At 39.6% G+C, this 15,106-nt stretch overlaps 1 protein-coding gene across 17 annotated transcripts in view; it reads right to left on the reverse strand.

Moving 5' to 3' along the window:
- Positions 1-15,106, reverse strand: part of ATXN2 (ataxin 2) — a 98,014-nt gene that overhangs the window by 45,428 nt on the left and 37,480 nt on the right. For 12 of the 17 annotated variants that reach the window (XR_004974859.1, XR_004974858.1, XR_004974857.1 and 9 more), the window contains exons 6-10: positions 10,529-10,543; positions 6,920-7,044; positions 3,264-3,355; positions 2,618-2,815; positions 1,069-1,247 (exon numbers count right to left, since the gene is read on the reverse strand). Coding sequence is in view for 13 of the 17 variants with exons in the window: in XM_036353857.1 (XP_036209750.1) it covers positions 1,069-1,247; positions 2,618-2,815; positions 3,264-3,355; positions 6,920-7,044; positions 10,529-10,543 (609 nt within the window). In the remaining 4 variants the exon portion in view is untranslated. The remainder of the gene's footprint in view (positions 1-1,068; positions 1,248-2,617; positions 2,816-3,263; positions 3,356-6,919; positions 7,045-10,528; positions 10,544-15,106) is intronic. The other 5 variants (XM_036353856.1, XM_036353858.1, XM_036353855.1 and 2 more) reach the window with 1 other exon arrangement.

Here is a 15,106-nt window from a genome sequence, read left to right on the forward strand (position 1 = left end):
CATATCACTTACCTTCATCTTAGCAAACAGTCCAGGTCTCCTCTCCACAGGCTGCCACACACTTGAGTATCATACATTTCCCAGCCCCTTCAGGTTTTTTACTTTGGAAATTCTGTTCATGAGCAACTGAAATTCTTTACTCAGTGAGCAAAGAAATTTCACCCCCAATACTAAGCATACAAAATACTCAAGAGTGTTCATTTGGAGAGGAATTCTGGAGAAAGGCTCAATAAAATGAAATTGGAAACTTAGTGTTCTCTATTTTTCCTCCTAACTTTCCAAACTTAGATACCTAAAATGGATTGCCCACTTTCCCCCTTAAGTATTATTAATTACTATATTTCCATACTGTCTACGGTACTGCTGTCTAGTATACCAGACTTATATTAAAGATCCATGACCTATGAGCTATATTCAATCTAGACTTAGAGGTAGAGTAGAAGTATCTCTTCCTACTAAAGATGCAAGTTTCTTTTACTTAAGCTAAACTACAATAGCCACCTTTACACTAAGAGTTGTTTTGGTTGTTTTAAAGCACATTTCATTCGTCACCTTCTTTGCATGACTGTTGGTCATGTCTTGTCAAGTCACCTCAAATCTTTTCTTGAAATAAGCAGAATATAAATATATAAGCAAACAGTAAGTGAAAATAAATCTATATTAACCACTGAATGTTTCACACAGAATAGGATTTTCCATTTAAATTTTGTGTAAATAACTTTATCATCCAGTGTTTTTAAAATTGAGAACCTACCCAAAGTTTCCAATTTCTTTATATGTGGAGTGTTTTTTATTTGTTTTTTGTTTTTGCCAAGTGAATGTCTTCGGTTAAATTTAGCACTTTATCTTAATACATGAGTATTTCTCATTATGCTAAATGTATTCCAATTACTTATACTAACTTTACTAATTTGATATCCACAAAGGTAAATTTAAATAATTTTTTAAAGTGAAAACAACTCCACAAAAATTAAGGTGTGCACATTCTTATCATTATGTAAACTTGTAATTATTTAGAAAGTGATATATTTGATCAATAACATTGACAAATTTGGTCAAAATACTTGCCTCCATTAACTACTCTTTGGTCTGAACCAGAATTCGGGTTGAAATCTGATGTGTGAGAAGTGGATCTTGATGCCATGGAGCTTGGTCCAGGCTGGCCCATACGCGGTGAATTCTGTCGCCCACTTCCCCAGGACATGACTTCTCTATTTCTTTGTCCAGGAGGAATATATTTATTTTCCCTGAAAATGAGAGATCCTCTAAATGACTTTATCCTAATAGGAACCAGGCCAATAAAACAAACCTAAAAGTAATTTAGGCAGAAGGGAATTCTTCTTATAAAAAGGTTAAACACTAAACCAACCTGCCCCACTCCCAGAAACCCTTTGCTTCCAATTTACTCTAAGTTCTAGCTCGCGCCTTTCATTTCCCTCAGATTCTCCCTCCTCAGCAAAGTTTAACAGACGTGTGTTCATTCTAATCTACTCTGCCTCTTCATGTCTGACTCTATTAAGCATAGTCTACCTTCCTGAAACTTTGTTCTTCCTTGGCTTTCTCTTTGTTTTCTGAGATCTCTTCTCTCTGTGCCTACTCACGATTTTTCATGACTTTAGTATCAACAATGCTGATGAATCCTAAGTTCCCCTGCCAGTCCCAGCCTCAACATCTCCCACTGTACACTTTCATTCAAATCACCAGACTCTTAGCTAGGATGCATAGCTTACGCTGCCAAATATATAGCAGGTGCTTTTCAACACGTGTGAATAGATGAATGGAAGATCTGTGAAGCCCTCAAATGCAATAAACTGCAGACAGACTCGTTATATCTCCCCTCAAACCTGCTCCATGTCTTCTGTCTCCATTACCAGTACAACCACCAGTCCATTTAGTTATCAAATAAACCTCAGTCACCCCTGGTTTTTCTAACCTTTCTATTGCTAGCCCTGGTCTAGTTGGTTACCAAGTTCTCACACTTGAACTACTGCAACACTAACTGGTCTCCATGGTTCAGTCAGTTCTCAACGTCCCAGAGTTTCCTTCACCTCATCCCCTGCCTGCAAGGTGTTCTTTTAATGTGACATGTGAAGCCCTTCACTACCTCAGTTCCTATCACCAGCGGCCACCCCTGCACCCTCAACACTCACCCTGTATCCTACACACATGAAACAGCTGGCCCTTCCTCAGATATGTGGTGGGGTTCTTCCACATATCTTTTCACCATGTGAGGAATTCTTCTATTTCTCTGAGTGGCCAACAGATCAACTATGCTATCACGAAACGTCACCCCCTCTGACCCTACAGGCTATGCTAGATCCTCCTCACTCTGAACGTCCCTAGTACTTTGAACACACGCTCATCTAAATGAGCTCTTCCACACCTTGGCTTACTCATCGCTGTATATCCAACACTTGACAACAGAAAGCTGATGCTCTAAAAATACTTTCTAAGATTTCTATAATCTTTTCTCTACTAGAACCTTAAAGCAATTCCATTTGCATTTCCTACCTAAGCTACATTAAAGGAAGATGAAATATAATAATAATAATACACCTTCTCACACAGACCTTGAATGGTGTATCCAAAATACTGCATCATGATTTCCTTTAAATACCTAGTGTTTATGCTGTGACTCTCACGTTCACTGGAATTTCTCTGAACTGCTGTGTATTTTTCTTCTTCGCTCCTATCATCATTTTCCAGGGCTACCCGGGCTTTGTACTGGGCACTTGATTCAATTTCTTCTGCTAATTGGTTTGCTCTTGCTTCTCGTTTTAAAAATTCTTCTGAATTATCCCTTTCTAAGGGCACCCTAAAACATGAGGAAAACAAAAAGCAAAGTGAGTAAAGTCATAATTTATATAACTGTCACGATCAACTATTAAGGGAGTTTAGAGTTTGAAATTCTGGTAAAACTGTAAGAGAGTTACAGTGATATATTTATTGTAAATCAAAACTTGAATTATGTTATCTTTTCCCTAAAGGAATATAACATTTCCAAAACCATTAAATTGATTATTCCCCCATAACTACTAGACTTGCTAATTTAGTTTATAAAATGTTTATAGAGCATACATTTAGAGTATATGTAAACTATGTGTATTCCCTGTTTTAATGGGAATTTATCAGCTTAGGGAGTAATAGATAATGCTTTCACAGAATTGTTTAATTTAAAAGCAACAGAATTTATTCAACATCATAATTTAAATTGATAACCAAAGACAAATGCACTAAAGTAAAAGCAAACTTTTTAAACTTACGTATACGAAGATAAACTGCTATCATATGTAGACACTACACCATAATTTTCTTCATTATATCGAAACATATCATTGGGATCCCATCCATTAGACTAGAAGAAAATGAAGCTCATTTTTCAAAATGACAAAGTATTTGTCTTCTTTAGTTCAGTTACAATCAATATCTGCATTAACAATATATCCTACTATACTATACTAGCACAATCTAGAAAATCAATAGGCAAAATTTTCCTTTAGAAATGTTTTAAGGAAAAACTTTTCTTGTACATCAGCCCCTACAAGTTGGTAAATAACTATATAAAACAATTATTTAACAGGTTATTAATAAAAATTTAGAACATTGCAGTTACTTCATAAAACATGAGCCCCCTTAGGTCAGGATTCTCTCCTTTCCCTACTTCCTAACAGCCATCTTTCTAAAGCAGCAGTCGCCAACCTTTCGGACCTCACAATCACCAGTGGGCCGCGGACCACTGATTGGCGACCGCTGTTCTAGAGGGTATTTACTGGAAATCTTGACTGATCATCAGGTCTGTGATATGAGTTGACTAATCATCAGGTCTGTGCGGGACAAGGGGTGTTTTTTTGACAACCAAAAAGATTTTCAGTGTTTTGGAGGAAGAAAGGGAGAAGCCAAAGCTTTCCCTGCTGCATCACTACTTATAGGTGGTGGAGGGTACCAGTTCCCTGCCATCCTCCCCTCCCTTTGGGAGGGCAGAGGCTCAAAGGGAAAGAGCATGAGAGAATAAACAGGCAACCACTGGACAAAGTCACAAGAGCTAGGTTTTAGAACCAGCTTTGCCATTAGTAGCTATGGTCCTCAGCAATGAAATTCTAGGCCTTGGTGCCCTAACCTGTAACCTCAGTATAGACAACTCTACAATCCTATGAGAAAACTACCATTCTCTAAAGCTAAACTACATACTTAAAATTTTTTTTCTATTTATTGACTTTTAGAGACAGAGGAAGGGGGGAACAGGAGGTAGGAAAGGGGGGGGGGGAGAGAGAGAGAGAGAGAGAGAGAGAGAGAGAGAGAGAGAGGGAGAGAGAGGGGTGTCAATTTGTTGTTCCAATTATTTATGCATTTATTTGGTTGATTCTTGTATGTGCCTTGACTGGGATCGAACTTGGCATATCAGGACAATGCTCTAACCAACTGAGCTACCTGGTTAGGGCTAAACTACATTTTTTAATCCATAAGAATTAATCCATCAGAGGCAGTGGCGGCAAGAATCTTCACTGGTAAATATTAATGTCTAGGTAATCAATCAATTCTCTATTGTTTCAACTCCTTTTAAAGGCCTGACTGGTGGAAAGACCAAAATACAGTCCATAATCATTATCCATCTCAGAAGAGAGAACACAGAATCATCCAAGCAATGTCCATGGCAACTTCAACACTAAAGCTTGCCTCTAAGGTCACCCATCGACCTTGGGTTCTCTGTGTTACTTCAGATGAAACTATAATGTAGCCCTAGCCGGTTTGGCTCAGTGGATAGAGTGTCCGCCTGAGGACTGAAGGGTCCCAGGTTTGATTCCAGCCAAGGGCACATGCCCAGGTTGCAGGCTTGATCCCCAGTAGGGGGCATGCAAGAGGGAGACGATCCATGATTCTCTCTCATCATTGATATTTCTCTCTCTCTATCCTTCTCCCTTACTCTCTGAAATCAATAAAAATATATTTAAAAACAAAACTATAATGTAATTCCACCACTAAAGCAACTCCTTAGGCCTAACATGGACAGAAAATCAGTTACGTGTGAAGGCTTTAAAGTTACTTAAGTAGTTTATGCTCCATGTAAAAAATCTAAACTGCAGAAAGACAGCCAATAAAAAGTAAATGTGTGCCTAACCACTACTAACAATTTCTTGGACATAATCCAGACAGTCCCTATGCACATATAATTGGCTCTCTCTTTATTTTAAAACCCAAATATGATCTTCTTGTTCTCCAACGTGCTTTTTCACTCATTAGTCTTGCATATCTTTCCATACCTAACTACTATTCTTTTTCATGGACATATAGTATTTCAAATGAATGAAGGTACACTACATCTACTTAACCCACACCCTGCTAATGGACAATGAGGCTGTATCCAATTTTTCACTAACAGAAACAGCTGCAAAAAAAATCCTCATACATAATTATTCTCACGTTTTACGGATCTATTATGGCAAAAGTAAATTCCCAGGGGTAGAACTGCTAGACCAAAGTGTATGTTTATTTTAAATTCAGATAAGATATTGCCAGGCCCTAACTGGTTTGGCTCAGTGGACAGAGCGTCGGCCTGAGGACCGAAGGGTCCCAGGTTTGATTCCTGTCAAAGGTATGTATCTTGGTTGCGGGCACATCCCCAGTGGGGGGTGCGCAGGAGGCGGCTGATCGATGTTTCTCTTTCTTTTATTTTATTTTTTTTAATATATTTTATTGATTTTTCACAGAGAGGAAGGGAGAGAGAGAGAGTCAGAAACATCGATGAGAGAGAAACATCGATCAGCCGCCTCCTGCACATCCCCCACCGGGGATGTGCCCGAAACCCAGGTACATGCCCTTGACCGGAATCGAACCTGGGACCCTCCAGTCCGCAGGCCGACGCTCTATCCACTGAGCCAAACCGGTTTCGGCCGATGTTTCTCTTTCATCAATGTTTCTAACTCTCTATCCCTCTCTGTAAAAAATCAATGAGATATATATTTTTAAAAAAAAATCTTGCAGAATGCTCTCTGGAAAGCATTGATCCACTTATCTGCCTCACTACCAATAAAAAAAGAGTGCCTGCTTCACTACACCCTCTAACGCAGGTGCTGTGCTGCACAGACCTCAGAACCTTTGCATCAGGTTATATGTGATTTCTTAATGTTTGAAAATTAATAGTGATGTGTTGCCTACGTATTTATAACTGAACAATGACTTAAAGATACAGCAAAGATTGGTTAAAAGACTTCTCTGTAATATTCAATGGAAGATTCTTCATACGATTCTAATTTTGCTCCCTAAACACTCATTTTTTGGCAAGAGACTTTGCTATCTCTGCAGTTTAGAAAATTTATTTACAGAATCCTAAAGACAGCCTTTATTAAGCATGTGATTTATAGATGACGTGTTATAGGAAAAGTAAAAATGTTTGCCAAGAGACTTTTATAAATAGGTTTTTGTGGCAAATGATCCTAATTTAGATTAAGAAATTTGTTGCTTTAATTATACAGTTACCTAACTATATACCTTAATAATTAGTACTTCTTTTTCAGACAAGCCTAAAAGATGTACTTTGACCTTACCTAAAGTCAACAGACAATTTAGACACCATACCACTTGCCTTGCGCTGCCTTATTGGGCAGAGCACTCAAAGCAAAATATTCTGGCATTTCCAGTTTCCCATGGTTTAGATTTGAAAGTTGCTTATTATAACTTACTTTAAAAACATAGGAATAATTCATAAGCATCCCAAAGAAACATTTTTTCTGTATTTACCACCCTGGGGTGGGGGGTGGGGGAAGGAGGAGAAATACAGACAACAATCTACATTTACACAATGAAACTGCTGCTTTAAATATAATTACAACAACAACAATATACTTAAATTGAATCCAAGTGACAGGATGTCATACCACATCACATGGCCAAAGTCGGTTAGTAATCCAAAGACTTTACTTACGACGTCGTTTTCCAAAGCTTCGAGCTCCTCACTGGCAGTGAGCTCCCCAGCATCCCAGGGCTCCAGGTCCTTCTCTTTGTGCTCACCGTTCACTTTAGCACTGATAGCTGAGTCAGTAAAAGCATCTGCAAAGGATGTTTTTGGTTGAAAGATCATACAACCACCCACACAATGGCCTAAACTATACACATAAATTACCAACAAAATGTATACTAAAAAATAATTATGAAAAGGGAATTTCTAATACAGAAAGAATAACATTCATTAATAACATTCATTAACAGTATGCTTTCAGATATCTGATGCTTCTAACTTTAGAAAACTTAATTGGCACCATAATTATTAATGAAGATATGTTTTCAATATAATTTTAAACCATATGAAATGTTTTCATATATTCACAAGTCATTAAATTATATGAAAAATAATTACTTTGTGTTTTTTGAAGTAATCCAGAAAATTTCTATCCATCCACCTAAAACGATCTCTTTTGTTAAAAGAACCCAGTAATTAGACATACCCTCAGTGGTCCTGCAGCCAAACATGGGAAGATTTTTCCACTTTCTGAACCCATATCTATATGCAAGCATCAGTATCCTTACATACTTTTGCCATTAGTAACTGAAGCTATTCTAAGTGACCCATTCTCCACAGAACCCATTTTTCCCTACAGCTGCCCTGTTACAAAATTCAGGCTCTACAGTGTTTCCTGTCTCCAGAAAGTTCACATGGCAGGGCCATCTGAACTTTCGATCCATTCTTTCTCACTTGTGTCTGCTTCTCCTCTGCTAATATTACTGAGGAGCACTAGCTAGTGAAAGCAACATGGCATCAGTATGTTTGGCTGACAGGAACTATCTATCTATAGCAGCTATCCCAGCAAAGAAAAATTTTCTCTAGTTGGGAGTTAGGACTCAGTTAAATAAAGGTCCACTGGGGCAACGTTAGAAAATGCTTTGGAGATAAAGGCTTGCACTTAAGTGGCTGGACTCATATGGCATCATCTAGCACAGGGCTAGACAGTGATACTTCAGCTGATCTGGCTCCCAGTCATTAGGAGCTCACCCCTACTGCAAGCTACCACCATGGAAAAGAAGGGAAGAATCAACAGCTGTGTCTCCTCAAAAGAGCCAATTCCAGAGGGATCTTTTATTTGATACTGCTTTTGTGACTATTAACAGCTCTCCAGTGGGCAAGGTGATGACAAAGTAAGAAATTTGTGCCAGCTAATTTATGGATGGCACCACAAGCCTAACTAGCTTTTACCTCCCCTCATCCCAAACCAGGGGCGAATGAAGGAGTGGGATGGGATGGGGACAGCACACTCACTAGGAAATAAAGACATAACTGCACTAATGGGCTGAGCTGCCAGTTCTACCAGCAGCACAATTCTCATTGCTAGCAGTAATAAACGCCAAGAGTGTACGCGGGGCCTCCTCAGAGATGCACACTACAGTTGAGAGTGGGAAGGAGTACTCACTAGAAGCGACTCTATTTTGGGAAAACTTTCTAAGAGAGTCTAATAGACTGATGCTGACCTCATGTCATCTCCAGCTGGAAGATGGTCCTAAAAACTTGGCTTTACATGACATTCACCTAAGTCAAGCCCCACTCTGTATTATGTTAAAGTTACACAAATTCTTGGTAAAAATTAATTTTGGCATGTGTGTTTTCAAGAATGTGAAATGCTCTAAAAAAAAAAAATCAAATAATAACTTACATTAGGATGCTGAAATTCACTAGTTTAATTTTCACAAAACTAGAACAGAAAACTAGACTACAGAAAAATTCCAAACCAGTCATGTTATCTTCTGCAAGAAGCAACAGGATTATTACTTTATAGTTAAGATCCTGTTAATGTTTTAATCACACTAATTTTAGAAAAGCATATATTTAAGTAAATAAAGCACATACTTAGGTGGAAACCCATTATTAAAAGTAGCATTATTTTTATTCACAAAATTAAAGCTCAAAGCAGCGATTTTTTTTTACACACAGCAACATAAATGGACTTTTTCTCGCTGCAGGAATGTGTGTGAATGTATGGCAAAGTATTTGGAAAGAGTAGAGACCAAGTCAAGCTGTCCTGAAATTGAAAAATACAAAAAAATAACTTGTGTACTTTTATAATAATATATCATTATTCTAAAAGAAAACAGCAGCCCTAACCGGTGTGGCTCGGTGGATAGAGCATCGGCCTGCGGACTGAAGGGTCCCGGGTTCGATTCCGATCAAGGGCATGTGCCTGGGTTGCAGTCTCATCCCCAGTAGGGGGTGTGCAGGAGGCAGCTGATCGATGTTTCTCTCTCATCGATGTTTCTAACTCTCTATCCCTCTCCCTTCCTCTCTGTAAAAAAAATCAATAAAATATATTTAAAAAAAGAAAACAGCAAGGCTCCCACTGAGGGTAACAAAAAGCAAACTTCACTGAACCAAGTTTTACTCTGCTGATCAGAGTTTAGGCTGTACAAAGAGGCCATTTATTAAATAACCTATTTTTCCAATTCTACATTATCTTAAATCTTCTGTTTACAACACCAACCTTATAAAAGGAATTAACTATTACCTGTTTTTACTTAGAGCATTATGGTTTAATTTCAAGGCAGAAATGGGGGAAGGGAAAATGTGGAAGTGTTTCTCTTAATAAGGAATGATGTTACTTTTAAAATTTCCCCCAAAGATCCCTAGCCAGTTTGGCTCAATGGATAGAGCATCTACTGCAGACTGAAGGGTCTCCGGTTCGATTCCCGTCAAGGGCACATGCCTGGGTTGTGGGCTTGATCCCCAGCAGGGGGCGTGCAGGAAGCAGCCAATCAATGATTCTCTCTCATCATTGATGTTTCTTCTCTCTCTTCTTCTCCCTTCCTCTGAAAACTAAAAATTAAATTAAAAAATAAAATCAAGCCAAAACCGGTTTGGCTCAGTGGATAGAGCGTCAGCCTGCGGACTGAAGGGTCCCAGGTTCGATTCCGGTCAGGGGCATGTGCCTCGGTTGCGGGCACGTCCCCAGCAGGAGATGTGCAGAAGGCAGTTGATCGATGTTTCTAACTCTCTCTATCTCTCTCCCTTCCTCTCTGTGAAAAATCAATAAAATATATTTTAAAAAAATAAAATAAAATCAGAATTTCCCCCAAAGACAATCCCTTTTTAAAGATGAGTAAAAAGTTTAGGGAAAGATGCGCAGAAGTGGGGAGTCAGCACAAAATGAGGCTATAATGTCAGGATGCTGGAGAATACCCTGGTCATAAATACTCTACTTCAGATCAGCACTGTATCATTAGCTAAAAGAAATCAAGACCTTGATATTCCATTCTACACTGTTACCAATAAACATTACTGTAAATTCTAAAAATGCTTTATTAACAGCCATGTTTGGATTTTTCAAAAACACTGTTGGTATTACATAGTACAATGTTGTATCCAGAATGCCAGCAAAGTTCAAAAAAGCAACTGGCTATAATCAATTGCAATTGTGGGAATTTGCATGTAGATTTTTCTAATGTCATAAGTCAGAGTATATTAATTTTCTATTATCCACTATGGTAAGAAACAAAAGCATTTATAAAGGCAAGATGCAAGAATACAGAGTGACTGTTAGAAAAATATTACCTGTTTCTGAAGCAACTACAGGTACAGAAAGAAAAAAAACAAAACACAATAAAAATTATCAGATGAAATAATGGATATAAATTCATCATGTGCTTAATTCCCTGGTTTATAAACATCCAATTTACAAAAATCTCTAGACTATAAGGAAAAAGGAGTATAAAACTATCTGTCCCTCCCCCTCCCTGCCCCCCCCTGCCAAACTCCCCTCTTCTACCCTTACAGCAGGTGGGCTCTCAAAGCCTTCCTTCTGATTCTGGACAGAAACCCAGTCATTCTGAGCCAGTGGTGCCACCTTGTGGTGATTGGGAAGAAATGCCTCAACCAATATGCTTCCCCCCCCCCCCCCCATAGGCATTCCCTCAGCCCCATACCCAGGAAATAGGATAGTGCTCTCCTCAAGTTTTCCTCTTTTACTTCTCAGTCAATTATTACTGAAGAAGCAAAGTTGTAGGGGAATATTTTAAAGAGCCAGAATAGTGGTGAAATAAGTTAAAGGCTAGTAGCATACCATAAAATATAAATTGAATTTATTAAAACTACAAAATGAGCCCTGGCTGGTTTGGCTCAGTGGCTAGCTAGAGCATCAGCCTGCAGACTGAAGGGTCCTGGGTTCGATTCTGATCAAAGGCACATGCCCGGATTGTGGGCTCTTGTGGGCTCTATCCCCAGTGGGGGGCATGCAGGAGGCAACCAATCAATGATTCTCTTTCATCATTGATGTTTCTAACTATCTCTCCTCCCTTCCTCCCTGAAATCAATTATATATATACACACAGATATATATATTTAAAAACTACAAAATGACATAAAACTGGAAGTTTAAAAATCATTATTAGACTTAACATCAGAAACCCTAAAATACTTCCAGAAAAGTCTTCACCAAAATCCTCAACTATCGCCGTAACCGGTTTGGCTCAGTGGATAGAGCGTCGGCCTGCAGACTGAAAGGTCCCAGGTTCGATTCCGGTCAAGGGCATGTACCTTGGTTGCGGGCACATCTCCAGTGGGAGGTGTGCAGGAGGCAGCTGATCGATGTTTCTCTCTCATTGATGTTTCTAGCTCTCTATCTCTCTCCCTTCCTCTCTGTAAAAAATCAATAAAATATATATTAAAAAAAAATCCTCAACTATCTAGTTCACCTTTCAATTAAATCTGTTTTGTCAAACATTGAAATTTTTTAAAAATAGATATTTTTTTATTTCAGAGAGGAAGGGAGAGGGAGGGAGAGAAACATCGATGATTGGCTGCCTCCTGCACAGCCCCTAATGGGGATCCAACCGGCAACCCAGCCTTTGTACCCTTGACTGGAATCGAACCTGGGACCCTTCAGTCCGCAGGCCAACACTTTATCCACTGAGCAAACCAGCCAGGGCTCAAACACTGAAATCCTAGGTAAATGAAAAATTTCATTTCAATGATATCATTCTATTTTGACCATTATTAATAATATGACTTTTTCAACGACTTTAAAAAGTATTTTATCATGTACCATCAATTATACCCGGACCAATCTATACACAATAGAGTCTACAGTTATAGTGGGTGCCAACCTCACAAATGAGACCATCTTTAATATTTACTGAGTATTACTGAGTTTGGATGAGCTGGGGATTCATATCTAAGATAGAACCCCTGACTTTTCCTGCAGGAGCTCCTAGGTATGGAAGAGTAGTTACAGACTGAAGCAAATCTTTAGTTCTGAGAACTAGAGACTGTGGCCTTAAAAGCAACAGTTGATCAAGGCCTTCAAAAACACAAGCAAGAATTAAGTAGGGATGCTCAACAAGTGTGAGCATCAACCTATGAACCAAGAGGTCAGGGCACATGCCCAGGTTGCGGGCTCTATCCCTAGTAGGAGGCATGCAGAAGCAGCCGATCTCTCATCCTATCCGATATAATAAAAGGCTAATATGCAAATTATCCCTACAGGCAGGAGTTCGACCAACCCGGAGTCAGATGTGTGCTGACCAACAGGGGGCAGCGCAGAACATGGCAGGTGTTGGCAATGCAGCACTGGCAGCAGGAGGCAATGGAGGCACTGCTGGCCCAATGGGCCCCGAGGAGAGCAGGACCGCAGCGGGATGGTGGAGCAGGTTAGCAGGAGGCACCAGGCCAAGGTGGGTGCGAAGGGAGGCCTCAGCCAGCAGCTGCTAGGGACCCTACCTGTGCACGAATGCACTGGGCCTCTATTCATTAATGTCTCTCTCTCTCTCTCTCTCTCTCTCTCTCTCTCTCTCTCTCTCCCTCCCTCCCCCCCTTTCCCTTCCTTCCTGGGGAAGAAAAAAATAATCATACATATATATAGGTATATATAAGAATTAAGTAGGGGAAAGAAAAGAGGTTATAATATAGACTAGAATAGCATTAAAAATAAAATTTCTGCCCAACCAGTGTGGCTCAGTGGTTGAGCATCAACCTATGAACCAGGAGGTCATGGTTAGATTCCCAGTAGGGGCATATGCCCAGGTTGCAGGCTCCAACCCCAGTGTAGGGTGTGGCGGGAGCTGATCAATGATTTTCTCTCATCATTGATGATTCTCTCTCGCTTGCTCACGCTTCAATAAAAAAAATGTATTTAATAAAAAATAAAATTTCTCCACTGTACACAAATCCATAGGTGAGATTACCTTTGTATTTTACTCATGTTTTTATGAATTTTCACGCCATAAGTATATACTAAACCAGGCATTTTATTACACAGGAAATATTAAAGGGCATAAAGAATAGTGTGAAGAAACAAGATGGGGATAAAGAGCACAGTGAGGGCCCAGGTTGTGTGGGGAGGAACAACAGAACCAAGTAGACTAGTGGAGGCAAGGTCCTCAGGTAGGAGAGGAAAAATGGATAAGAGAGGGTTTCAGGGAGATGGGGCACAGGGAGCCTCTAGATTCGGGATTCTTAACCTTTTTTCTTTGATCCATGTACCCCTCTGGCATTTTAGGGAGCTTATGGGTTTAACTGCATGAAAGACATAGGAAATCAAATATAATGAAATGCCGTTATCAAAACCCAAAAAACCACATTTGTGCCATAGTGATATATGCTTCTTTATTAATTCAGTCAACAGTAAAATCTAACAGCAAGTTACTATTGCAATTTTAAAGAGACAACGAGCATTAAGTAATTTTTGAGATATCCACATCCATTCAAGTGACATAAAATTAACTGAATGCTATAGGTGGTAGAGTCACAGATACTGCAAATACTAGTGACTTCTTGCCTACATTAATAATGGAGGGAAAAAAGCTAAATTTCAATTAAAAGGTAATGAAAATAAAAATGTAAATTTCTTCCCCCATTCAAGTTCAAAAATGCCCTGAGTCCACTCCACAAACCATTTGGAAATCCATGGATCCAGGTTAAAAATTATGCTTTAAAAAGTAGCAAGGAAGAACTTTCTGCTGTGGATAAAAATGACTGGAAAGAAGTGGTCGTTAAGGTTGTAGAAACAGGTTTAAAAGGTCTGCTGAGCCCTCCTAAAGCTCTAGCAAGAGCTAGAAACTAACCAGCACCGTAATGGGATGTCCCCAGCCACACCCTGCAGGCTGGCTATAGGAGTCTACAGAGAGGAGTTTAAAAATGGAAGGCCACAGGAAGATCAAACAAATGAACCCAATTCTTTATTTAAACCAATGGACGGTCGGGGAAGGGTCAGAGAGCTCTCTGAGGGGCACAGAAGAAAGGGAGTAGAAGAGTCAAGGTTAAGTTGGCTGTGGTCAGAGTAGACCCTGGTCAGAGTAGATCTGGAAGGGCATTCTGGAACAGAAAGCAGGTATAAGCCATGACAAAAGTCATGAAAGCAGGCTGCTAAAATGAAATGGAGATAAAAGACACATATGTAACAGAGCTCAGAAGGCTAAGTTTCTACAGGAATAGTGTTCAGTTCCAAATAACCAACTTGAAAATAAATTTTTGTAAAATCTACCATTTGCACCCTAACCTTGGAAGGTATCAGGGTCTTAGCCACAAAACTATAGGAAACCTGAAAGCCTCCCATCTAAATACTAAGAAATTATAGTTACATTACAAAATATACCAGACAAGCACTTGCCTATTAAAAAATGCAGGAGTGAGCCGAAACCGGTTTGGCTCAGTGGCTAGAGCGTCGGCCTGCAGACTGAAAGGTCCCAGGTTTGATTCCGGTCAAGGGCATGTACCTGGGTTGCAGGCACATCCCCAGTCAGGGGTGTGCAGGAGGCAGCTGATCGATGTTTCCCTCTCATCGATGTTTCTAACTCTCTATCTCTCTCCCTTTCTTTCTCTCTGTAAAAAAATCAATAAAATATATTTAAAAAAAAAAAAAAATGCAGGAGTGGCCCTAACCGGTTTGGCTCAGTGGATAGAGCATTGGCCTACAGACTGAAGGGTCCCAGGTTCGATTCCGGTGAAGGGCATGTACCTTGGTTGCGGGCATATCCCCAGTAGGGGGTGTGCAGGAGGCAGCTGATCGATGTTTCTCTCTCATCGATGTTTCTAACTCTCTATCCCTCTCCCTTCCCCTGTAAAAAACCAGTAAAAAATATTTTTAAAAAAATGCAGGAGTGGATACTGTTCATTTTGAATGACCACAACTATTTT

Source organism: Myotis myotis, unplaced genomic scaffold (assembly GCF_014108235.1).
Source record: "Myotis myotis isolate mMyoMyo1 unplaced genomic scaffold, mMyoMyo1.p scaffold_m19_p_20, whole genome shotgun sequence".
Lineage (NCBI taxonomy): Eukaryota > Metazoa > Chordata > Mammalia > Chiroptera > Vespertilionidae > Myotis > Myotis myotis.